At 44.9% G+C, this 26,873-nt stretch overlaps 1 protein-coding gene and 1 non-coding gene across 2 annotated transcripts in view; both read left to right on the top strand.

Moving 5' to 3' along the window:
- BPIFB4 (BPI fold containing family B member 4) overlaps positions 1 to 15,712 on the top strand; it is a 28,019-nt gene extending 12,307 nt beyond the window's left edge. Inside the window, exons 10-16 of the mRNA XM_049869490.1 lie at positions 617 to 670; positions 3,268 to 3,438; positions 5,128 to 5,195; positions 7,548 to 7,590; positions 9,617 to 9,680; positions 12,136 to 12,212; positions 15,689 to 15,712. Coding sequence (XP_049725447.1) covers positions 617 to 670; positions 3,268 to 3,438; positions 5,128 to 5,195; positions 7,548 to 7,590; positions 9,617 to 9,680; positions 12,136 to 12,212; positions 15,689 to 15,712 — 501 coding nt within the window. The remainder of the gene's footprint in view (positions 1 to 616; positions 671 to 3,267; positions 3,439 to 5,127; positions 5,196 to 7,547; positions 7,591 to 9,616; positions 9,681 to 12,135; positions 12,213 to 15,688) is intronic.
- Positions 7,215 to 7,322, top strand: LOC126067863 (U6 spliceosomal RNA). The gene has a single exon (XR_007515477.1). It is a non-coding gene; the product is annotated as a U6 spliceosomal RNA (small nuclear RNA).
- Positions 15,713 to 26,873: the final 11,161 nt, after the last annotated feature.

Genomic DNA, 26,873 nt, shown 5'->3' with positions numbered 1-26,873 from the left:
TTTAAAAAATAATTCAATTTAAAGAAGAGAGTAAATAAAAGTAACAGGTGGCTCAGGGATATGGTAAAGCCAAAACCAAACCTGTTGCGGTCAAGTCGATTCCAGCTCATAGTGACCCTATAAGACAGAGTAGAATTGTGCCATAGAGTTTCCAAGGAGTGCCTGGTGGATTTGAACTGCCGACCTTTTGGTTAGCCGCTGTAGCTCTTAATCACTAAGCCACCAGGGTTTCCCAGGGATATGGTGCAAGTCATGAATGCGGTGGACACTGCGTTATGCAAATAGGACTTGCTGGTGCTCACCTTGTTTGAATACAAAGTTACAGTTTTTAGAGAAGACAGATTCAGGATGCCTGTGATTCGGGTCTTGGCTCCTGCTCTGGAAGGGTGTCTGTGGTGAGCTTAACTGGCCCAGGCCAGTGAAGCCCAAAATGGCTACTGTGGACCATGTGGCCTGCCGGATGGGCAGGGCCTCCAAAGGGCTCTTGCTGTTTCTTTAAGGGGGAGAAGATGCCGTCAGTGGTTGTCTTCGAGCAAGTAGGGGTTTAGTCACTGTGTAAGGAACTCCTCTCTGTCCCTGTACCCTCAGGGACTCACAGGACTCTTCTGTCTTGCAGTTTGCAGAGCTTCCTCCGCTTACCACATCCACGCTGGGGGCGCTGGTTCCTAAGGTATGTAAGGCAAACGGTGACGTTGTCTTCAGGCTCACCTTCCTTCCAGCTGTCCCAGGAACCAGGTTGGAAGGGAAGGTGCTCACCGCTAGAGTGGGGTGCCCTGGTCCTCCTTGAAATGCAGTGACAAAGGCTTGGAGGCCAGATCTCTGTGACACGGTTGGGGTGGAAAGATCCTGAGCTCTAGCAGTGGACCAGCCTGCACAGATCTAATCCTGGCCTGCCCACTTCCTCACTGTGTGACTTGGGGCAAGACACTTGACTTCTCTGAGCCTTAGTGTCCTCACCTGCCATAAAAGGATACTAACATCTATTCCACAGGCTCATGGATGAGGGTAAAGGGGATAATGCATATGCCATGCCAGTCCAGGGCCAGACACATGGTGTGTCCACGGTGGCTTAGAGGGGAGAGCCATACCTTTGGTGTCGACAGACCTGAATTTGAATCCCAACTTAAAACGTTCCGACCATATTACCTTGGACAAATGACTGTCTTTCTGAGCCTCAGTTTTCTTGTTCAGAAAACAGGGTGATTGTGGACCTGGGATCTGAACCCAAGCACAGCGCAGGCATTTGACAAATGTTAAGTATTGTTATTGTTGTTAACAACTATAAAACTGTTAAAAAAAAATTTTTTTTTTTTTTAAAAAAAGGGAAGGAAAAACAGTCTTGTCCAATTAGTGTCCCTATACAGTTGAAACAGAGACAGGGTCTTTCTGGTCCCTGCTCTGGCCCCAGGCCCTTTACACAGCACCTTGCTGAAAAAAAAGTCCACACGCAGTAAGCATTACATAGGTGTAAAGGGTTGCTGTAATTTACAGGCATTTTCGACAATTTTCATCTCTTCTCGATGTGCCCTGTCTAGTTCTGGGTAGAATTCCAAGAAGGAAGCAAGGGAGGAGAGGGCCTCTAGGGGAGAAGAGATTGAAAAGTCTTCCTCCTTTCACCCCCTCCTCCCAACAATCTACAACAAACACCAAACTCAACAAATGATCACCATCACCCTCATGTGGTTGAAAGCCAAATGACAGAAGCACACTTTATCGAACATCGTGGTAACTAAGGCAGCTCAGGAGGCAGGTGGACCCCTCAATTAACTGAACCTTTCATTTATTGAAGCACCTCCCATGTGCTCTGCACATGCTTATGAAATACTTTGAGAATCCACTCATTTGGTTCTAATCACCCATCATCCACGGGACCATTAGGGAAGCGGACACCCCTTATACAGATGGGGAAACTGAGTCTCAGTGGCAGAGCTGGGCCAGAACAGGAACTCAGGCCTTGAAACTGGACTGGGTCTGTGAGAAGCGGGCTTGAGGATGGGCACAGGAGAATGTGTCTTGGAGACACAGGCTGAGGTGGCATCACTGGGAGAGGCTGGAGCACAGCTGGGAAGACATCCCAGGTCTCCTGCCTCTGTGAGGGGAGAGGGCCAAGTTACCTTCTGGTGTCCCATGAGTGAAAGTGTTGCTAATTCTTAGAGACTCTGTGGGTTCCAGTGGGGGTGGTTGGGACATCCCCTTCAAAAAGCTAGTTCACCAAATAGTTGGCTTGTTGAAAGCCAGTTTGCCAAAGGGTGAATTCACTGAGTGGCCAACTGATTGAACTGACCAGGTTTACCAAATGACCAAGAGCTTGGCCAAAATAGTCTCCACCTTAAATGTGCTCAGGAAAATGAACAGATTAGTCTTAGGACCATGACCTGCAGGGCCATGCATTGCATATGGAAAGCTTTCCATTTTAACAGGTTCCTTTATATTTCTTTTAAAAGCAATTTTATGGTTTTGCCCATATATTTACATTTATTTGGTATATTAAAAAGAGTATCCCTGAAAATATATATTTTTTGGTAAATCAGTTATTTAGTAAGCTTGGCAAGCTAGACATTTGGTGAATTGTCCTTTCACCAAAAGCTGAGTAATTCGACGATCAGTGTGCAGCAAACAGGCTCAGATCCCTTCCACTCTGGGTCTCAGGAGCCCCAGCAAATCCAGGTGGGTGAGACAGCCCTGGCTTTCCTCTCGAATTTCGCTAGGAGACGCCCTGAACTGTGGGCTCCCTTGCTGCAGGAAGGGTGTCCGGAGGCAGGGGGAGAATAGGAAAGGGCCTGAGCTTCTGAGTCACACAGACCTGGGATTGAATCTCAACACTCCTGCTGGCCGTGGACAATTGGCCCTGAGCCTCAATTTCCCTCTGAGCCTCAGTTTTCTCACCTGTCACATGGAGAAAATAACACTTCATGGAGTTGTGGTGACAATTTGATGCTATTTTCCATGTCCAGCCCTGATCCGGTGCCCACAGGAACCCCACCTTGGCAGAATGCCAGGCCGTGAGCAGTTCCACGTGTTGGGCGTTGACCTGGAGGCTTTGCCAGCACTCTTATATTTCATCATCACAAAGGGCCCGCGTGAGAGGTCCAGGGAGGGCAGCACCTTGCCCACATCCCCCAGTGGGCCGGGGCTCTGCATGCTGTTTGTGGGACTCAAGCTGTGATGTTGTAGAACCTGAAGGCACCTGAGCGTGAAGCTCCTGTGCTATATGTTTAGAGGCTCGCTGATGACCCTCCACTCACCCTGACCCGGTGCCACCCTCAGGTCTTTCAGCAGTACCCCGAGTCTCTCCCACTCACCATCAAGATCCAGGTGCCGAACCCGCCGACGGTGACGCTGCAGAAGGACAAGGCTCTGGTGAAGGTGTTTGCCACAAGTGAGATCATGGTCTCCCAGTCCAACGATGTCGAGACCACCATCTGCCTCATTGACGTGGTGAGTGTCTGGGGGTGGACAACCCTCAGCTGGGCCTCAAGACGGCCATGTAGTCCCCTGGGACCCACAGATCCCTTCAAGTCCCCGTGCTTGGTCGCCAGCCTGGTGACTGTGTGAGTGTGGCTTTAGGGCCAGATGATGCCTCTATTCTTTTACCACTTTTAGCTGCATGTCTCTGGGTGGGTTACTCTGCTCTCTGGGCCTGATTTTCCCACGTCTTTTTCGCTTGCCTCAGTCCTACATATCCTTCAGTCCTCAGCTCAAACGCCGCTTCCCCAGGGCGATCTCCCATGCCATATACAGTCAGAGCCCCAGTTGTTCCCCACAATGATTGTTATCCTTACCATTACTAATGCTATCACTTGAATCTGGTGAGAGATTATTTTTTTTCATAAAGCCAATTTTTTAATTTTGTTTATTTTGGGGGGTAGGGGTGGGGAGGGATTTTCCTACCAAAAGGCTTCTTACTTGGAGAGGGAACGAGTAGGGACCTTCTATGCCCTCTCCTAGGGGGCGGGACAGTTACGATTGGCAGGGAGGATACCCAGTCCTATCCGCAGTGGGTCGTCTAAAGTGGGTTTTGTAGGCAGCAAGACTCGTCCCGTGTTTTTTTTTTTTTAATTGTGGTAAAATACCCATAACATAAAACTTTCCATTTTAAAGTGTACATTTCAGTACCTAGTACATTATCAACATGGTAAATCATCACTGCCATCTTGTTCTAGAACTTTTTCATCACTCCAAAAGGAACTCCACACCCAGTAAGCAGTCACTCCCGTTTTTCCCTTCCCGCCAGCCCCCGGTGACCACTATCTGCTTTCTGTCTCTGTGTATTTGTCCATTTTGGATATTTTATACAAGTGGAATCATACAATATTTGGTCTTTTGTGTCTGAATTCTTTCACTCAGCATGTTTTCAAAGCCCACCTGTGGCCTGTATAAGAACGTCATTCCTTTTTTATGAGTGAATACTATTCCATCGTATGAATATACTACATATTTTCTATCCATTTCATTAGTTGGTAGACACGGGGGTTGCTCCCACTTTTTCGGCTATGGTGAATAATGCTGTATGAACAACTGTTTGAGTCTCTGTCTCCAATTCTTTTGGGTGCGCACCCCAGAGTGGAATTGCTGAGTCATACGGTAACTATGTTTAACTTATTGAAGAACCATTGGACTGTTTTCCATAGTGACTGCACTGTTTTATAATCCCATCAGTGCACGAAGATTGCAATTTCTCCTCATCCTCGCCAACCGTTATTTTCCTTTTTTGTTGTTGTTTTTGACTTTTTTAATGACCATCCCAGTGGACCCCTCTCTTTTAGAACTGGCACGTCTCAGATAAACTTGGTAAACATCTCACATCCCAGTCATTGGTATCCTGTGGCATTTGCCCTTCTGAGAAACGTGCACTCAGTCCTGGATGTGACTTACTTGTGAACAATAGTGAATGTGGGCAGTTTGTGATTTCTCACTCCCAGGAGAGGGAAAAACCATCCATTACGTGGTGAGCATTGTTGGAGGTCTCAGCTTGTAAAGGGGAGTTGACCAAGGCCTTGGGAACAGCGTGTTGTCATGCTCAGTGTTCATGAAGCACCTGGGCAGCACCCAGCACACAGTGGGTCCTCAGCAAACAGTGCTAATTTTATGACGGTGCTGATACTTTGTTCTTCCCTTTCCCTGCAGGACACAGACCTCTTGGCCACGTTTTCCGTGGAGGGAGATAAGCTCATGATTGATGCCAAGCTAGACAAGTAAGGGAGTTTCTCTGCCTTGGGCTCCTGCTCCTCAGAAGGGCAACTTTGGCAGTGCTGTGGCTGTGGCCGGCTCACAGAGGGGCCACCAGGGAGCCTTAGGGTTCTGCTGGCATGGCTGTCCGGGGCTGAGCAAATCCAGAGGCCTCGAAGGTGGAAATGGACTGTGACTGTCAAGTCTGCTAGCACATGCTGGGCAGGGTGGGTGAAGCTGTGAGCTTAGTAGAGAGAACCTACTGTCAGCAACGTCAATGACATCAATAACAATAATGATGTGTGCCAGCTCTGCTCTAGGCACGTGATGACTATTATTTTGTTTAGCTCTCAAAATGGTCCTGTGAAGTTAGGGCCATTATTCTCCTCTTTTAAAGAGAAGAAAACTAAGATCAGAGAGGTACATTTACTTACTCAAGGCCACACAGCAAGTACATAGAGAGGCTGTGAGCTGACATAGGCTTATCTGACCTAGAACTGTGTTAAGTGGTTACAGCACAGGTTTTGGAGCCAAGAAATATGGGCTCAAATCCTGATGTGACCACCAACTGGCTGTGTGACCTTGGCCAAGTGGCTTTGCCTCTCTGAGCCTGTTTTCTCATTTGGACATGGGGATAGCAGTCCCTACCTCATAGGAATCATGATAATAATAACTATTATTTATTGAATATTGTCTGTGTACCAGGCATTGAGCTATGTCCTAAATGTGCTTTAATCCATTTAATTGTTGACATCAGCCTATGGAAGTGTTATTATTAATTCCATTTCAAGACTAAATGAGACTGCATGTAAAATTTTCAGCATGTGCCTAGTCTTTTTACAACAAATATTTATCCAGCCTACAATGGGAAGTGTTCATAATTTGATGCTAATAAGAGCCTTCCAGAAGTTTCTAAGGAAGTAATGTTCACCTGAAGCCTGAATGAGAAGGGGCCAGCCGCAGGAAGAGCTTGGGCCTTCTGGCAAGGACAGCGGTGAAGGCAGACTTCACTGGGAGGGAAAGAGCTTGGGTGTGGTGAGAATGGAGTGGCAAATGGGGAGTGAGGGACAGAAGCGAAGTCAGGGAGGAATAAAATATGTTTGAAGCAGAGCGTCTTCTCCCCTGAGAAGATTTGCTTCTCTCCTGCTGGAGGTTGTGCTGATCCTTTTGAATGTCCCAAATGATGTTCTGCCCCAAGGGTCTGGTCTGGGCTCTTTCAGGTGGGGTTGTAGGCTTGCAGGTAAGATTCAGGTGCAGTGAGACTGAGACCTTCACAGTGCGGAGTGAGGCCTCAAATCCAGGCCCCGGGCCCTACTCCTCAGAATAGCCTAAACCCACTGCCGTCAAGTCGATTCCAGCTCATAGTGACCCTTTAGCACAGAGTAGAACTGCTCCACAGAGTTTCCAAGGAGCGCCTGGTGGATTCGAACTGCCAACCTCTTGGTTAGCAGCTGTAGCACTCAACCGCTACGCCACCAGGGTACATAACTCAGAATAGCCTAGCGGCTGAAAATCCAGGTTCAGGGTGTGAGTCCTGGCACTATCCCTCCTTAGCTCTGTGGTCGAGACAAGTTTCCCCCGGAGCCTCAGTCCCTCCTCCATGGAGTTGCTGTAAGGATTAAGAGAGGTAGTGACCATTACTAATGTGTGCAGAGCACTCACTTGATGCCAGGCTCACTTCTAAGCACTTCACATGAATTACCTCATTTAGTCCTTGCAGCCACCTACTTTGCAGACGAGGAAACTGAGGCATAGAGAGGTTAAGTCATCTGACCAAGGTCCCACAGCTTGTTGTTTTTAGTTGCAGTCCAGTTGGTTCTGACTCACGGCAACCCATGCGTGCAGCGTAGAACTGCTCCATAGGGTTTTCAAGGCTGTCACCTTTTGGAAGGAAATTGCCAGGCTTCTTTTCTGAGGCACCTCTGAGTGGGTTCAAACTGCCAGCCTTTTGGCTAGTAGTTGAGCTCTTAACCATTTGCACCACCCGTGGGCTCCTGTCCCACAGCTGCTATGATTTGAACCTAGCATGTAGAATATGGTATCTAGTGCTTGCTTCAGCAGCGCATATACTAAAATCGGAAGGATACAGAGAAGATTAAGCCTGCCCTCTGCTTGAAGATGACACTCAAATCCCTGAAGTGTTCCATCTTTTTAATAAAAGAAAAAAGAATATGACATCTAAAGCCCTTAACATCGTGCCTGGTACGTAGTTAATGCTCAGAAAGGTGGAAATCAGCATGGTTTTTATTAACCCCCCAGATGGAGAGAGACCTCTGTGAGGATGTCGGTGGGAGGCTTTTCGTAGTTCACTGAAATGCAAGCACCTTTTGATTCTTGGGTAATTGCCGCTTCCAACAGGCTGTTTTGTTTATCTGCAGGACCAGCCTCAACCTCAGAACCTCAAATGTGGGCAATTTTGATGTAAGTCCTAAGGCTGGACCCCAGGGCTCCTTCTGAGAGTGGAACCCAGGGAAGTCCCAGGGCATCCCTGAGAGGCTGCCTGGGGGCTGGGGAGTTAGTGTGAAATGAGAAACGCAGGTTTTAGTTCTGTCAGGCCCTTGGAGGTCAGCAGCCTCGTTCTGCAGACTGAGGCCCACAGAGTGAGTGAGGGCAGAGCACAAACTCCTGGCTCTTTCTCCTCCGCCTGTGGTGCTGTCCCACCGTAACTGGCAGCCTTGGGTGGGGCCCTTGGCCCAGATCTCTCCACTGCAGGGCGTGGAGGTTGGGGGGCGGCTGTGTCCTTGGGACTTCTTCCTTCCTGGAGTCAGGAGGCTTTGCTTTGTCCTGTGACCTTGGGCAGTATCAACTCACTCCAGGCCTCAGTTTCCTCATCTGCAAAATGGACGAGTTTCGGCTAATTTCTAACCTCCTTTCTTACCTAAACCAAAAAACCCATTGCCATCGAGTCGATTCTGACTTCTAGTGACCCTATAAGACAGAGTAGAACTGCCCCCTAGGGTTCCCCAGGAGCTGCTGGTGAATTCAAACTGCCGACCTTTTGGTTAGCAGCCGAACACTTGACCACTGTGCCACCAGGGCTCCATCCCTTCTTACCTAAAAGAAGGGGTCCTAAAATTCTGCTTTTCTAGGAGCCCCTGAATCTGAGATGTTGACATTCTAGCATTTGGTTCTGTTTCACCTACTCGTTCATTCTGGGGTATCCCCCCTCCCCTGCCCCAGAGCTTCAGAAATGCCCCCTCCTTTTTTTAACTAACAGCCAACTCAACAGAGGCTTTGATGAAATTTCCACCTGTGCAGAGAAGAGTCAGATCCACTTTGTTGCTCGTTTTGAAGCTTTTCTGACCCAAACTACTGCAGCCCCAGGGGTTGGTACCACCAGCTTTATTGTATCGGTGGAGAAACAGATGCCCAGAGAGAGGCCGTGCCTTGCCCGAAGCCTCACAGCTGGTTCGGGCAGAGTTGGTACTAGAGCTGAAATCTCTGGACTCTAAATGGAGAAAGGAGCTAACGTTTATTGTGAAATAAATGAATTTTTATTGAGCTATCTTAAGCTTTTTTTTTTTTTTTAAGTTTTTCTCATTCTGTCCTCCATCATCGTTTCCAAACTCAGAAGTTAAGGGACTTGCCTAAGGTTACAGAGCTAGTAAGAGACAGTGCTGGGATCTGAGTCCCATGTTCCTACCACTGTGAGGACCCATCCAGCAGGTGTTTTATACCTAACCCGTCGCCTCCGAGTCGATTCCAACTCACGGTGACCCCATGTGTGTCAGAGTAGAAGTGTGATCTGTAGGGTTTTCAGTGGCTGATTTATCAGAAGTAGATTGCCAGGCCTTTCTTCTGAGACACCTCTGGGTGGACTCAAACCACCGACCTTTCAGTTAGCAGCTGAGCATGTTAACCATTGGCACCACCCAGGGACTTCATTTTATAGATAGGAGCTTACATCTGATTTTTACATCCGTCCTAGGGGTAAGGATTATTCACCTCCATTTTCAGATGTAGAAACTGAAGATTAGAGAAGTTAAGGGAGATGATACATGAAAAAGCTCAATGCCAGGCATTTCACGTGATTTGCCTGTAACCCTTACCTCGTCCTTGCAAGGTGAGTGAGGGTCCAACTTTCCAGCTGATGCGGAGTCAGCTCTGACTCATAGCAACTTCGGGTACGTCAGAGTAGACGAGCGATCGATGGGGTTTTCAATGGCTGATTTTTCAGAAATAGGTCACCAGGCCTTTCTTTTGAAGTGCCTCTGGGTGGACTTGAACCATCAACCTTTTGATTGATAGCCAAGTGCTTAACTGTTTTCACTACACAAGGACTCCGAGCTGGGGCCACTAGCCCATTTTACAGCTGAGGAAATTGAGGGTCAGAGAGGAGAAGGAACCTGCCCAGAGGTCCACGGAGACCCCTGGGCTGAGCTCAAGGGGCCCATTTGGGTCTGAGCAAACCTGCTGCCTGAGTTCAGTTCCTGTTCTTCCTTTACAGGTTGGCCTTATGGAGGTACTTGTCGGGAAGATTTTCGACCTGGCGTTTATGCCCGCGATGAACGGTGAGAGTGGGTACCTGTGCTTTCCCAAGGGCTGTGGCTTGGGAATCGGGTGGTTGCTGGTTTGTTGGGTCTGTTAGAATATGGCTGTCCTGCTTCAAGAAGTTATTGTGAGAACTTCATTCTAAACTTATTGAAGCCTCTGAATATAAATGTTGTCTCCAGGGATCTATCAACTTCCCTATTTGCTTCCTCTGCTTTATTCTATTTTTCTGTTAGTGGGGCTGATCGTTTTGCTTTTCTAATTATATATGTAAAATTCTGTTTATATATGAAAATTACAAGTGTGTAAACTTTTAGAAAATCCAAAACAGTTTTATTTATATTGAGCCCTGGTAGCACAGTGGTTAAAAGCTTGGCTGCTAACCCAAAGGTCAGCAGTTCGAATCCCCCAGCCGTTCCTTGGAAACTGGGGCAGTTCTACTCTGTCCTGTAGGGTCACTAGGAGTCAGAATCCACTCAATGGCAAAGAATTTTTTTTGTATATGTGTGTGTGTATATGTATATGTATATATATATATATATGAACTCACCTCTCAGAGGCAGTTACTTCCTTCTAAACTATTCTTTCTTCATTTTTTTTCATACAGTTCAGATAATTTCTGTTTTTTTTTTTTTTTGGTGAAAATATGCACACCAAAACATTCAGCGGTAGAACGTCCACATTTACAGCTCAGCGACATTGATGACATTTTTTATGTTGTGCCACCATTATTACTATCCCTTTCTAAAATATTCTACCACCATTAACACAAACTCAGTGCCCTCCTGCACCTGGTAACTGTTAATAATCTTTGGTTTCTATACATTTGCTTATTTCATGTAAGTGAGATCACGTAGTGTTTGTCCTTTTGTGTCTGACTGGTTTCACTCAGCATAATGTTTTCAGGGTACATGCATGTGGTGCCATGTATCTGAACTTCATCTTTCTTTGTGCTGCATAATATTCCACTGTCTGTGTGTACCACATTTTATCTGTTCATCTGGTCGTGGACACTTTGCTTGTTTCCACCTTTTGGCTATTGTGAAAAGCGCTGCAGTGAGCATTCTTGTCCAGCTTCTGATTTATCGTTAAGCGTGTATTTATTTTTAATTATACAGGGACTACAGAGATACATTCTTGTAAAAACCTCAATCAGTGCAGATCAGGCTAAAGTTCTCCTTACCAACAGTCCTACCTCCTAACCCAGGGTCCTCCCCACAGGCAGCCATGATATCAGTTAGAGGATTTCTGGCCCAACCTCATAAATAGAATAGAGGGTGTTTGATCCTTTCTGTGGCTTCTTGGGCATGATTTCAGAAGGCTGCTTGTTGAGCTGTGAGTGTCATCTGGGGCTGTGACAGCTGGTCACACAGCCAAGTAACCCCATTATGATTGGAAACCTCAGGCACAAAGCCTCCTGCTGCTTGGCCTCAACCACTCTGCTTGATGGGAGGGAGAATAAGAAGGCCGAGCAAGTGCCAGCCAATGCCATCAGCTGTACCAGCTGGGAGAGACCTTGATGTCAAACAGACTCTTATTCTGGGTACCACTGGTGGAGGAGTGTCGATCCTGGGAAAACACTGGTCTCACAGCCCATTCACGTTCCCCATCTTGGGGATGATGTCAGGAACTGTGCTGGGCTGACCTGAGAGGCAAGAGATCGAGACTCTCATCCTAGCTTGGTCACTAAGATATGGTGTGAACTTGGGATAAGTCCTTTATCCTCACTGAAATGCAGTTTACCTTTCTGGAAAGTGGGAGAGTGGACTAGATCTCTGGTTCCCAAAGTGGATTCCATAGCACACTGAACACACAAGATACCCTGAGAAAAGGGTTCTCTAGCCAAGCAAGTTTGGGAAATGCTGAATGTATTTCTCTTGGGAAGATTCATAATGTCGTCAGTGCTCTGAAAATCCTGCTAAAGTCAGGAAGTCTGTTTAATTTTACTTATTCCAACTTTCCCCACTCACCCTTCCCTTCCTCCCTCCTTTCCTTCCAGAACATTAATGAGGAGGTTGGCTTGGGCTCTAACAATCTGAAAACAAACAGCATGGTGCTCATTGTTGGGACCCCGAGTGCATTTTCCATTCCTTTGTTCAGCAATCATTTGTCCTGTCCTGTGCGCCCAGCACAGGGCTGGGTGAGGCTGGGGACACCGTCCTTGTCCACACGGAGCTCACAGTCTGGTAGGGGAGGCAGATGGAGAAACAGAGAATTGATGTTTTGAGGTTTCTCTAGTGGAGGGAGTAGCCTGCAGGAAGCCTCACTCAGAGGTGACTTCTGAGCAGAGTCTCAGGGAAGGCTCAGATCTCACCAGCGAGGCAAGGGTGAGGGAGAGTGCCACCGGAAGAAGAAACCGCAAGGACAAGAGCCTAGAGGAATGGAAGAAATTCCCAGTCTTCTTGTAAATACTGGTGGCTTCCCCCATGCTAACACCCCTTGGCCGTGCTGACTGTGCCTAACTCTTTTCCACAGCCGTGCTGGGCTCTGGAGTCCCTCTTCCCAAAATCCTCAACATCGACTTCAGCAACGCAGACATTGACGTCTTGGAGGTAAGGGGAGCTAGAGGCCCGTTCTGCTTTCTCCTCCACGCCCTTTGTCCATCAGCCTTGGTGACTGCATGCTGCCAGGCCACAAATTGGGAGGTGGGGGGAAGGAGGGGAAGGAAAGGTTGGGAGATCAGGAGCCTCTTCTTTCAAAGTATGGGACTGAGGGAACAAGACAGAAAGCTGCAAAGGCTCCTTAAAGGGCGCTTTTCACGTCATGAGCTTTCTTAATCCTCACAGCAGATGTCATTAGCCCCATCTTACACATGGGGAAACTGAGTCTCAGAGTGGCTAAGGGGCTCAAAGTGTGAAGTTCTTTCATCGGGAAAACTTTTGTTGAGCACCTACTGTATGCCAGATGTTGTGCAAGGCGCTGCAGCAGTGAGCAAGATACAAGCCTGGCACTTGGCAAGCTCTCCCAGCTCGGTGGGGAGACCGGCCTTTGGGTAAATATTCCAGAAGTCATGGCCTAATTATAGTCATGACAGGTGCCTTGAAGTTCAAGTGCAGGGACTCTTGTTTCCACTATAGAAACCACATGTGCTCATCATCTGAAATCTGGGAAATATGGGGGAAAAATACAAAACAACATGCGCGTATCCTCCTAAAAGCACCTGCAAGCCAGACATCACCACTTGAGACATTTTGATGTTTGTCATCCCAGTCTTTCTGGCATTTTATTTTTAAACATGGCTCTGATCAGGGAGTCAGGAGATCATTGAGGTTCAAGAATGAGGGCTCTGGAGCCTGATGGCCTGGGTTCAAATTTGGGCTCTGCCAGTTTCCAGCTGGGTGACCTGGGTAAGTTACTTAACTTCTCTGAGCCTCAGTTCAGTCTTCTGTAATAAGGAGCTAATCATAGTACTTACTCGTTGTGCTGATTTTAGGATAAAAGAGATTCTGTGCGTAAAACATCTCGCACAATCCGTGGCACATTGTAAGTGTTCTAGAAATGTCCATCGTTATCAGTATTGTCATTATATCTGGGTACACAAAGGTGTTTCTGGATCCAGGATTTAGTTCTTTGGAACAGTTTCCCAGAAGTGGAATGACTAGACCTTTACCCCAGACAGACAATTTCCTTTCCAAAAGGTTTCATCCATGTGCATTGCCACCAGCAGAGTGCAGAGCACCCATCTCCTGCCCTGCCAGGCCTAGACAACGGCCAGGGAGCTGCGCTCCTGCACATGAGTGGGTACATGCGAGAGAGGTGGACAATGGCCTTGGATGGGCACTGTAGGCAGTGGTCAGATTCAAGCTTTGGGACAATCCCCAGAGTTCCCATTCTAGTCCCACCTCTTGAGTACCTGTAGGATCTCAACACTGTTCTGAGCCTCAGTTTCCTCATCTGAAAATGGGGAAAGAACAATACCCACCTTGTGGAGTTTGTGGTGAGATGCTAAGTGAGATAAAGTATTTGATTGTTAACTGTTATTATTCCCTTAAAAAGAGAGGCTAGGAAATATGAATGGGATTGATGCAAATTTATCATCATCATTATCATTTCTACCATTTACTTAACGTGTGTGTTGATCCACACACGTGGTTTGGTCTTATGAAGCCTCGGTAGATGTTTGTCCTCACATCATAGGTGAGGAATTTCGGTATCAGAGACGGTAGGCCACTTGCTCAAGGTCACGCAGCTAGTGAAGGCTGGGGCTGGGGTGTGCACTGAAATAATGGGAGACAGCTCACATCAGTGGTTCTCAATGGGCACTGCACTGTCCCCACTGTCCCCAGCACCTCCCCAGGACCTTTTGCAAATTGGTGGGGGGCAAGTTGTTCTTTCTGGAATAATTGTGCTTGAGCATTTTTATACCAAAATATCATTTTGTTATAAATTACTTATCTTTTATTTTTCCTTTATATTCCAGTCAGAATTATACAGGTTTTTACAATATATGCGTAAGTAGGTCATACAGTTTATGAATTTTATTTCAGAATAATAAAAAGGATACCACAAATATCTGTAATAATATGTAAAATGGAGTGTTTGGATCTGAAAGGTGGAGAACCGCTGGTTTATAGAAGCTTTCAGCCCAGTACCTGGCCTAGTAAGCCCCTTGTACGTGGTAGCTAATCTTATTATTGTTATCATTATATGGATCTAGAAGTTTTTGTTTTTACTTTTTATTTTGAAATAATTTTAGACTTACAGAAAAGTTGCAAAAACAGTAGAGTTCCAGAATATTCTTCACCTAGATTTCCCTAATGTTAGCGTCTTATGTAACACAGTAAAACCTACAAAAGCTGGAACCTATGTAAGGCAGAAACCTGTCTGAGAAGGAAAACTCAAATATTTCCCACTAATAGAGAGCGACGGAAAAGTGGTAAGACAGCACCCTGTCAAAGGCAGAAAGCTTGCGAGACCTGGAAAAATAAGGCAGTCCCATCAAGTTCCAGCTTTCACAGGTTTCACTGTTCTGTGATCAAAACCAGGAAATTAACATTCACTCAAAACTATGGACTAACTGCAGACCTTAGTCGCCAGTTTTCCCACGGATGTCCCTTCTTGTTGGGGATCCAATCCAGGGTTCCACCTTGCATTTAGTTGTCATGTCTCCTTCGTCTCTTCCAATCTGTGACAATTCCTCACCCTTTCCTTCTGTTCTATGACTGTGACTTTTCTGACAAGTCTGGCCTGTTTCCTAGAGCTCTGTAGAATCCATGTTTTCTCATGATTAGATTGAGGGTCTGCATTTTGGCAAGAACGCCACAGAAGTGAGGCTGTGTCCTTCCAAATGCATCGTATCAGGTGTACAAAGATGTCTGTGTCTTATCACGGGTGATGTTGACTTTGATCACATGGTTAAAACACCTAACGGGTTTTCCATTGTAAACTTACTATTTTCCCTTTTGGAATTAATTAGTATCTTCTGGGAAGACTATGCAAATATCCTGTTTCCCATCAGGCTTCTCCCACTAGTTCTGGCGTTCATTAATGGTTCTTGCCTGCAACAGTTACTATGGTTTTGCCTAATAGCGATTTTCTATTTCTGTTATTCCTTTTACATTTAGTAATTGGAATTCTACTGTAAGGAAAAGCCGTCCCTCCTTCCTCATTTATTTCTTTACTCAACTTTTTTTTTTTTTAATCAGTACCAACTCATGAATATTTATTTTGTTCTATGGGTTTTTTATGGGTTATAATTCATTACTCTTATTTATTTTGTTGTAGAATTTTTTTTTTTTTAATTATGAAAAGAAGAGTTTGGAAGAATGTGGAGAAGGGCTTAGGCCCACTTCTCTTATTTTGGGGAGGAATGAGATGAGGGGCAAGGATGGAAGTGACTTCTGTCTAGGCAAGCGGAGGACATGGCCAGGGTGATTCTCAGGCCCATTTGACGCCACTCATCCCCATTGCTCAGAGTTTTTGCTTTCCAGAAACATGACTTGCTCAATCCAAAGGCAGGTATGCCTGGCTGAAGCTGCAGCCAGAACCTCCTCACCCACTAACTGGGCTCTCTGTTCTGCTCTCCAAGGACCTTCTGGTGCTGAGTGCCTGAGTGACAAAGGCAGAGATGACAGATACTGCATCCCCCAGAGAAGCCAGACCCAGCCCTGGAAAGGCTCAACTTGGACACAGTACCTGAGCCCTAGGATGCTTCAGCCCTCCGTGACAAGTCCCTCCTCAGCCCTCCAACCCCCTTCCCCACATACCCCCACCCCGAGAAAGGACCCAGCCACTGCTCCCCCCACCCACTGGCAAACAATCCCATCCATGGTCCACGTCAGCCCTGGGTAGAGGGAAGGAGGTCACCTCAAAGACTGAGGCCCTGTGGGCTCCACTCCAGACTCCACAGACTCCACACTTCGTGCTTTACACTCTCAATAAAAGATTCCACTTTCCCTGCAGTCGGTTGGGTGAGTCTTGGTGAAGGGCCCTCCCTCAGGGTCTGGGCGTTTTTCTTCCCTCCTTGGCAGTCCTGGGACATTGGCAGTTAAAGCTACTGGTGGACAGAGGGTAGTTTAGTCCATGGCTGGGAAAAATGTCAGACACGTTCAAGGACTCACGGGTGAGCAGAAAGAGGCTTTAATTGGACTCTCACCACCTTCATTCAGTGCTCTCTTGGCTGGTCCCTCTTGCCTTTGTTTCCCCCACCCTCCTCAGCACATGAGGATGGCCAGGACTCGGAAACAATACGTTCAAAATCATCAGACTTCACACTCCCAGAGCAACTGCCTTGTAATATGACCCCTGTGTGCCATGGGGTGAGGGCCTCATCTCCTTTCTCAGTTTTTACTTGCACTCTCCTCTCCCCCTCCTCTGTTTTCCAAGCTCGTGGCTTGCCCATATCCAGAAGGGTGATGCGAGTATCCCAGACCACAGGCAGAGGTGAAAGGCAAACAAAAAACAATAACAAAAAAACCGTACCCTTTCTGCCCCATCTTTCTGAGAGCTAATTTTTGTTGAACACTTACTTCCTGCCAAGGCCTATACTAAGCCTTTGGGACTTGAGCTCACTTAACCCTTATGGCAGCCCCTGGGGAGAGGTACCAGGATCGTCTCTGTTTTGAAGATGGGGAAACTGAGGTATCAGGAAATTCAGTGACTTGCCCCAGGTTACACAGCTGGAAAGTGGCAGAGCTCGGGCTTGAACCCTGATCATTTAGCTCCAGAGCCCGAGCCCTAACCACACTGCCTTTGCTCATGAATTGGATGGGATGATCCCAGGCTGAACGTGGTCCCAAAGTTGCACAATTCGCAGAGGAAAGGGAACATGGAGAATCAGGCACCAGCACTGAAATACTTCCATCGGGAAGAGAGGCACATCACTTCTTCTCACACTTCATTGGCTGAAGAAGTCACGTGACCATGTCTGACCTCAAGGCATGTTGTCAGTTGCAGTAGAGACCCCATGTGTGCAGGGTTTTCAAGGCTGTGACCTTTCCGAAGCGGATCGCCAGGCCTGTATCCGGAGGCCTTCTGAGTGGGTTCAAACTGCCAACGTTTGTCTAGTAGTTGAACACTTCACCATTTGCACCACCCGGGGGGACTCTTCCTCAAGGCGTAAGGAAGTGCAATCCTTTCCTAAGCCCAGAAAGGGGAGGAAAACCAGATATACCGGTGAGCACAATGTCTTCCACATACCCCGTGGCCTCCTGGGTAGGTGGAGATGGAGAAGCAGCCGAGGAGGATCACAGCTCCTGTTGCCATAGAGATATGGCACAGACCCAGCAGCAGCCCAGAAAATGAGGAGGAAGACCCCAGATCAGTCCTTTATGAGTATGTCCTTGGTTTCTAGAAATAAAACTCAAAAAAAGCTAGAACCCGGCCCCCCATTCAGAGCACCTCCTCCTCAGCTCCCACCCCAAGGCTCCTGGAAACTCTGTCTGCCAGCACTCCAGCTTCGTACATGACTAATCTCACCCTGACGTTGGGAGGTCATTCAAAGAGAAAGAATTTTGGAGTCGACAGGGTGGGATTCAAATCCTATCTGTCATTTTGTGCCTGTGTGCCTTTGGCAAGACCCTTCCCTTTTCTGAACCTTAATTTCCTCATCTGTAAAATGGGAATAGTAATAACTATAAGGTCGATGTATGAGGCAATTTTTTCCTGTGGTGTTTAGCACTAAGAAGGGCACACCATAAGTGCTCTATGTTGTCATAATGATGACAACAAAAAAAATCCAAACCCAATGTCATCAAATTGATTCCAACTCATATCAACTGTATAGTACAGAGTAGAACTGCCCCATACGGTTTTCTCGACTTGTTGAGGGTTGTGGGTGCATTTTAACATGCCCGACATAACTTGGGATGGGCTTCTAGAGGAAAGGGAGGACCCTACGGAGGGCTTCACTGCCTCCTCCAGCAGAGGATCAAGGGAGAGACGGCACTGGAGACCTGTGTGACATTGGGATGGTGATGGTGGTGTGAAGACACTGAAGGCCTTATAGGAGTGGTCCGAGGTCTGAATTGTGTTATCATACCAAGAAAAGCCAATGGAAAGGCTTGAAGCAGGAGAGGAGGTGACTGTATTTGCATTAAAAAAACAAAAAAGGAACACAATCCCCTGGCTGCCAAGTAGAGAATGTATAGCAAGAGCAAGAGTGGAAGAGGGGAGACCAGACAGTAGGTGGGAGCAGTCATCCAGGGAAGAGATGATGGTAGTAGGACCAGTAGAAATAGTGACAAAGAGATGACTTCATGACTATTTATAGCAGGTTGTCATAACAAGGTGGAAGTAGGAAGAAGGTAGGCACGACCGGATCCCAAAGCCCCAGAATTAAGATCTGGGCTCCTTCCCCAGGCACCACCCTCTAAGGCAGGCAGGACAGGAACTCCCACCCTCCTTTTCTTGAGCCTTCTCCCTAAGGTTTGGGCATCAGCAAGACGACAGAGAGGGCTGGAGACTCTGGGTTCTGGGAGGGGAGGGGGAATGGACTGTGAAGACCCCCAGAGTGGGCTCTAATGATGTGTCTTCACCTCAGCACCCCGTGATGCCTCTCCTACTTCCCTCCCTGCTGTGTCTCTCTGTTTATTCCTTTTATAGCACTCAAGACAATCTCAAAATAGCTTCTTTATTTATTTACTTACTTATTATCTATCTCTGGGACCAGAGTCTAAGCTTCACAAAGGTAGGAGCCCTGTTCTTTTATCAAGTATGGAGTTCCCAGTGCCTAAAGCACTGGTAAGGAGCCCTGACATAATGGTTAAGGGTGGAGCAGCTAGTAGGTTTGAACAAGCCAACTTTCAGTTAGCAGGCGAGCACTTACAGCCTAGAAAACCTTATGGTGATGGTTCTACTCTCTTACATGGGGTCATTGTGAGTCGAAACTGACTCAAAGGCACCTAGCAACAATGTCCCAGTTTGGTTATAGTTGACAAATAACCTTTAGCACTCCTTCAAAGAGCTCACTTAGATATTTCTGCTACTATTGCTGAATAACAACCACCTCATAATTTAGTGACATCAAATATAATTTTAGTAACCTCACAGATTTAGTGGAAAAAGTTTGTCTCTGCTCCAAGATGGCCGGGGTCTCAAGCTATGAAAACTAGAACAGTTGGGGATAACTTGATGGCTAGAGGCTGGAATCATCTGCTGGCATCTTCACTCACATGTCTGGTGATTGCTGCTGGCTGCTGGCTGGAACACCTACACGTAGCCTCTCCATGTGGTCTCTCCACGACCGTGAGGCTGGGCTTCTCACAGCATGGCCATTAGATTCTAAGAGTGGGCATCCCACAAGAGTAAGATGGGAGCTGCATGGCATTTGTATGATCTCATTTTGGAAGCCACAGAGTTCCCTTCTGCCATATTCTGTTATATGAGGCAGTCACATGGGCCCTCCTACATTCAAGGAAAGGACATGTAAACCATACCTCTTGATTGGGGAGGGACAAGGTTCTAGAAGAGCATGTGGGATGGGAGATATTGTAGCCATCTTTGGGAAATATTGTCTGTCATAATAGGCCCCTAGTAAGTCTCCTTTAACGGTATGTGCGATTGGAAGTCTATGAAATGCGAGTCATTTGACAAATAAAGCTGTTATTTAACAAAATACATACAATACAATTCCATTTAGATGAGGTCCAAGAATAGGCAAAACTAATCTGTAGTGATAAAAATCAGAAATCGGTTGCTGGGGAGGGGAGGAATTGGTTGGAAAGGAGCACAACCTTAGGGAGCTTTCTGGGGCGATGATAGAAGTGTTCTATATCTTGGTTTGGACTGTGGTTACGTGGGTATCAAACTTTAGTGTCAAGACTCGTTAAATTGAACACTGAATATCTGTGCATTCTACTTTATGTCAATTATACCTCAATAAGTAGCCCTGGTGGTGCTGTGTTCAAGTGCTTGGCTGCTAACTGATAGGTTGGAGGTTCCGACCCATCGGCTGCACTGTGGGAGAAAGACGTGACAGTCTGCTTCTTTAAAGACTTACAGCCTTGGAAACCCTATGGGGCAGTTCTACTGTGTCGTATAGGTCGCTAAGAGTTGGAATCAGCTTGACAGCATTGGGCTTTATAACTCAATGAAAAATAAAGAAAGCAAAAACAAAAAAGGGAGGTGGGGGTTGGGGGAGCAGAGAACTTATATCCTTTTGTGGCCTAGCAAAGGACCAGGTATCAACATTTTGGAATCGCTGATTTGGAGGTCCCTGCCTTTTCCAGGAAACTTTCTGTCTGTGTTCAACACATCGAGATGATCATTTTGAACATGTTTATTTGCTAGTGTTAAAAGCTAAAGTTTGCACTTGACATTCAGACTATAAGATGGGTGATATTGTCCTCCACCAATGTATAGATGTAGAAACCTAGGCTCAGGGAGGTGACGTGAATTGACCCAAATCTGGCAGCTGGTAACTGGAATAGTTGGAATTTGAATTTGTAACATACAAATGGAGTAAAGAGGATATCACCTTTATTGAGGTATAACTCACATACCATACAGCTTACCCATTTAAAGTATACAATTCAACAATTTTAAGTATATTTGTAGAGTTGTGAAACCTTCAACACAATCTGGTTTTAGAACATTTTGTCCTCCCTAAAACAAACCCTGTGCGCATTAGCAGTCACTCTCCATTTCCCTCAAGGCCCCTACACCGTAGCCCTGTTGTCGTTAGGTGCCGCGGAGCTGGTTCCAACTTATAGCGACCCTATGTACAACAAGACGAAACACTGCCCAGTCCTTCGCCATCCTCACAATCGTTGCTGTGCTTGAGCTCATTGTTGCAGCCTCTGTGTCAGTCCATCTTGTGGAGAATCTTCCTTTCTCTTGCTGACCCTCCGCTTTACCAAGCATGATGTCCTTCTCCAATATGTGAGATAGTCTTGCCATCCTTGCTTCTAAGGAGCATTCTGACTATACTTCCTCCAAGACAGATTTGTTCATTCTTCTGGCAGTCCATGGTATAATCAATATTCTTTGCTAACACCATAATTCAATGCATCAGTTCTTTGGTCTTCCTTATTTATTGTCCAGCTTTTGTGTGCATATGAAGCAATTGAAAATACCATGGCTTGAGTCAGGGGCACCTTAGTCCTCAGACTGACATCCTGGCTTTTTAACACTTTAAAGAGGTCTTTTGCAGCAGATTTGCCCAATGCAATACATTCTTTGATTTCTTGACTGCTGCTTCCATGGGCATTGATTGTGGATCCAAGTAAAATGAAATCCTTGACAACTTCAATCTTATCTCAGTTTATCATGATATTGCTTATTGGTCCACTTGTGAGGATTTTTGTTTTCTTTATGTTCAGGTGTAATCCATACTGAAGGCTGTAGTCTTTGATGTTCATCAGTAAGTATTTCAAGTCCTCTTCACTTTCAGCAAGCAAGATTGTGTCATCTGCATATCGCAGATTGTTAATGGATCTTCCTCCAGTCTTGATGCCACATTCTTCTTCATATGGTCTAATTTCTCAGACTATTTGCTCAGCATACAGATTGAATAAGTATGGTGAAAGGATACAACCCTGTTGTACACCTTTCCTTATTTTACCTTCCAGCATTGTTGTTGTTGTTAGGTGCCATTGAGTCAGTTCAGGCTCATAGCGACCCTATGCACAACAGAACGAAACACTGCCCGGTCCTGAGCCATCCTTACAATCATTGTTATGCTTGAGCTCATTGTTGCAGCCACTGTGTCAATCCACCTCGTTGAGGGTCTTCCTCTTTTCCACTGACCCTGTACTCTGCCAAGCATGATGTCCTTCTCCAGGGACTGATCCCTCCCAAAAAGATGTCCAAAGTATGTAAGACGCAGTCTCACCGTCCTTGCCTCTAAGGAGCATTCTGGCTGCACTTCCTCCAAGATAGATTTGTTCGTTCTTTTGGCAGTCCATGGTATATTCAATATTCTTCGCCAACACCACAATTCAAAGGCGTCAACTCTTCTTCAGTCTTCCTTATTCATTGTCCAACTTTTGCATGCATATGATGTGATTGAAAATAACGTGGCTTGGGTCAGGCACACCTTAGTCTTCAGGGTGACATCTTTGCTCTTCAACACTTTGAAGAGGTCCTTTGCAGCAGATTTGCCCAATGCAACGCGTCTTTTGATTTCTTGACTGCTGCTTCCATGGCTGTTGATTGTGCATCCAAGTAAAAGGAAATCCTGGACAACTTCAATCTTTCCTGCATTTATCATGATGTTGCTCATTGGTCCAGTTGTGAGGATTTTTGTTTTCTTTATGTTGAGGTGCAATCCATACTGAAGGCTGTGGTCTTTGATCTTCATTAGTAAGTGCTTCAAGTCCTCTTCACTTTCAGCAAGCAAGGTTGTGTCATCTGCATAATGCAGGTTGTTAATGAGTCTTCCTCCAATCCTGATGCCCCGTTCTTCTGCATGTAGTCCAGCTTCTCATATTATTTCTTCAGCATACAGATTGAATAGGTATGGTGAAAGAATACAACCCTGGCACACACCTTTCCTGACTTTAAACCAATCAGTATCCCCTTGTTCTGTCCGAACAACTGCCCCTTGATCTATGTAAAGGTTCCTCATGAGCACAATTAAGTGTCCTGGAATTCCCATTCTTCGCACTGTTATCCATAATTTGTTATGATCCACACAGTCGGATGCCTTTGCATAAGTCAATAAATCACAGGTAAACATCCTTCTGGTATTCTCTGCTTTCAGCCAGGATCCATCTGACAGCAGCAATGATATCCCTGGTTCCACGTCCTCTTCTGAAGTTAGCCTGAATTTCTGGCAGTTCCCCGTCGATATACTGCTGTGGCCGTTTTTGAATGATCTTCAGCAAAATTTTGCTTGCATGTGATATTAATGATATTGTTCTATAATTTCCACATTTGGTCGGATCACCTTTCTCGGGGATAGGCATAAATGTGGATCTCTTCCAGTCACTTGGCCAGGAAGCTGTCTTCCATATTTCTTGGCATAGACCAGTGAGCACCTCCAGCGCTGCACCTGTTTGTTGAAACATCTCAGTTGATATTCCATCAATTCCTGGAGCCTTGTTTTTCGCCAATGCCTTCAGAGCAGCTTGGACTTCTTCCTTCAGTACCTTCGGTTCCTGATCATATGCCACCTCTTGAAATGGTTGAATATCGACTAATTCTTTTTGGTATAATGACTCTGTGTATTCCTTCCATCTTCTTCTGATGCTTCCCGCATCGTTTAATATTTTCCCCATGGAATCCTTCACTATTGCAACTCAAGGCTTGAATTTTTTCTTCAGGTCTTTCAGCTTGAGAAACACCAAGCGTGTTCTTCCCTTTTGGTTTTCCATCTCTGGCTCTTTGCATGTCATTATAATCCTTTACTTTGTCTTCTCGAGACGCCCTTTGAAATCTTCTGTTCAGTTCTTTTACTTCCTCAATTCTTCCTTTTGCTTTTTAGCTGCTCAACTCTCAAGAGCAAGTTTCAGAGTCTCCTCTGACATCCATCTTGGTCTTTTCTTTCTTTCTTGTCTTTTCAGTGACCTCTTGCTTTCTTCATGGATGATGTCCTTGATGTCATTCCACAACTCGTCTGGTCTGCAGTCACTAGTGTTCAATGCATCAAATCTATTCTTCAGATGGTCTCTAAATTCAGGTGGGATATACTCAAGGTCATATTTTGGCTCTCATGGACTTGCTCTGTTTTTCTTCAGTTTCATCTTGAGCTTGCATATGAGCAATTGATGGACTGTTCCACAGTCGGCCCCTGGCCTTGTTCTGACTGATGATATTGAGCTTTTCCATCGTCTCTTTCCACAGATATAGTCAATTTGATTTCTGTGTTTTCTATCTGGTGAGGTCCATGTGTATAGTCGCCGTTTATGTTGGTGAAAGAAGGTATTTGCAATGAAGAAGTCGTTAGTCTTGCAAAATTCTATCATTCGATCTCCGGCATTGTTTCTATCTCCAAGGCCATATTTTCCCACTACTGATCCTTCTTCTTTGTTTCCAACTTTTGCATTCCAATCGCCAGTAATTATCAATGCATCTTGATTGCATGTTCGATCAATTTCAGACTGTAGCAGCTGATAAAAATCTTCTGTTTCTTCATCTTTGGCCCTAGCGGTTGGTGCGTAAATTTGAATAATAGTCGTATTAACTGGTCTTCCTTGTAGGCGTGTGGATATTATCCTATCACTGACAGCATTGTACTTCAGCGTAGATGTTCTTTTTGATGATGAATGCAACACCATTCCTCTTCGAGTTGTCATTTCCAGCATAGTAGACTATATGATTGTCCAATTCAAAATGGCTAATACCAGTCCATTTCAGCTCATTAATGCCTAGGATATCGATGTCTATGCATTCCATTTCATTTTTGATGATTTCCAATTTTCCTAGGTTCATACTTCGTACATTCCAGGTTCTGATTCGGAACCTCCCAGCCCTAGGCAACTGCTAATCTACTTTCTGTGTTTATAATTTTGCCTCTTCTGAACATTTCATATAAATGGAACCATACCATATGTTGTCTTTTGTTTGTGGATTTTTTCACTTAGCATAAAGTTTTCAAGGTCCATCCATGTTGTAGCATGTATCAATACTTCATTTCTCTTCTCGCTGAGTAATATCCCATTGTATGCCTATGCCATGTTTTATTTATCCATTCATCAGTTGCTGGCCATTTGGGGTGTTTCTACTTTTTGGTTATTGTGAATAGTGCTGCTGTTAACATTTATGTACAAGTTTGTGTGTGTGTGTGTTTTCATTTCTGTCAGGGATATACCGAGGAGTGTATCATATAGTAATACACTGGGTCATATAGTAACTGTATTTTTGCTGCCAGACCCTTCCAAAGTGGCTGCACCATTTTCCATTCCCACCAGCAAAATATGAGGATTCCAATTTTTCCACATCCTTGTCAACATTTGTTATTATCTTTTTTTTTTTTTAATCCATCCTAGTAGCTGTGAAGTGGTATCTCACTGGGGTTTTAATTTGCATTTTTCTATTGACTAATGACCTTCAGCTACTTTGTATTTGCTTATTGTCCATTTGTATACATTCCTTGGAGAACTATGTATGCAAATCCTTTGTCTATTTTCAAATAGAGGTATCTGTCTTTTTATTACTGAGTAGTAAGAGTGGCTACAACAATGGGCTCAAACATACCTACTATTGTGAGGATGGCGCAGGACCAGGCAACATTTCGTTCTGTAATACATAGGGTCGCTATGAGTTGGAGATGAGTCGAGGGTAACTAACAGCAAGAGTTCTTTATACATGTTGGATACAAGGCCCTATCAGATATATGATTTGCAAATATTTTCTCCCATTCTGTTGCTTGTCTTTTCACTTTCTCAGTGTTATTATTTGCAGCTAAAAAGTTTTTAATTTGGATGAAGTCCAAGTTACCTATTTTTCTTTCTTTGCTTGTGCTTTTGCGGTAATAACTAAGAAACCACTGCCTAACCCAAAGTCATGAAGATTCACTCCTATGTTGTCTTCTAAGTATTTTATACTTTTGGGTCTTACATTTAGGCCTATGATATATTTTGAGTTATTTTCGTGTATTTTGCTAGCTATTCATTTTTTGACATGTTGATATCCAGTTATCCCAGCACCATTTATTGAAAAGTCTGTTCTTTTTCCATTGGATTGCCTTGGCACCCTTGCTGAAAATCAACTGACCATAAAAACTAAGGTTTATTTATAGACTCTTAATTTATTCCATTGATCTGTATGTTTATCCTTGTGCCAGTACTACACTGTATTGATTATTGTAGCTTTGTAATAAGTTTTAAAATTGAGAAGTGTGAATCCTCCAACTTTTTCTTCTTTGTCAAGATTGTTTTGGCTATTCTAGGTCCCATGTATTTCCATATGAATTCTGGGATCAGTTTGCCAATTTCTGAAAAAAAAAAAAATCCAGCTTCAATTTTGATAGGGATTGCACTGAATCTGTAGATCAATTTGGGGAATATTGCCATCTTACCAATATTGAGTCTTCCAACTCGTGAATATGCGCTCTTTCCATTATTGATTAATAATGATTAAAATTTCTTTCAACAATGTTTTGTAGCTTTCAGAGTATAAATTTTGCATTTATAGTGTTAAATTTATTCCTAAATATTTTATTCTTTATGATGTTATTATAAATGTAATTATTTTCTTAATTTCATTTTTGTAATGTTCATTGCTAATATATGGAAATGCAATTGATTTCTGTATATTGATCTTGTATCCTGCAATCTTGCTAAACTAGTTTTAATAGTTTTTTTTTTTTTGAGGGGAGAGCGGGGATACCTTCAAGATCATGCCATCTGTGAATACAGTTTTATTCCTTCCTGTCCTATCTGGATGCCATTTATTTCTTTTTCTTTTTTAATTGCTCTGGTTAGAACCTCCAGCACAATGTTTAATAATAGTGGCAAGCGTGGACGTTCTTGTCGTGTTCCTGATCTTAGTAGGAAAGCATTTAATTTTTCACCATTTAAGTATTATCAGGAACCCTGGTGGTGCAGTGGTTAAAAACTCAGCTGCTAACCAAAAGGTTGGCAGTTTGAATCCACCAGTCACTCCTTGGAAACCCTATGGGGCAGTTCTACTCTGTCCTATGGGGTCGCTATGAATCGGAATCGACTCATCGGGTTTCTTTCTTTCTTCTATATTCTTTGTTTGTTGAATTTTTTTTTTTTTAAATAATGAAAGGGTGTTGTATTTTGTCAAATGTTTTTTCTGCATCTACTGAGATGATCATATAGTTTTTGTCTTTTAATCTATTAATGTGGTGTATTACATTGATTGAT

This window comes from Elephas maximus, chromosome 25 (genome assembly GCF_024166365.1).
Source record: "Elephas maximus indicus isolate mEleMax1 chromosome 25, mEleMax1 primary haplotype, whole genome shotgun sequence".
Lineage (NCBI taxonomy): Eukaryota > Metazoa > Chordata > Mammalia > Proboscidea > Elephantidae > Elephas > Elephas maximus.
This window is presented reverse-complemented; position numbering and strand designations above follow the sequence as displayed.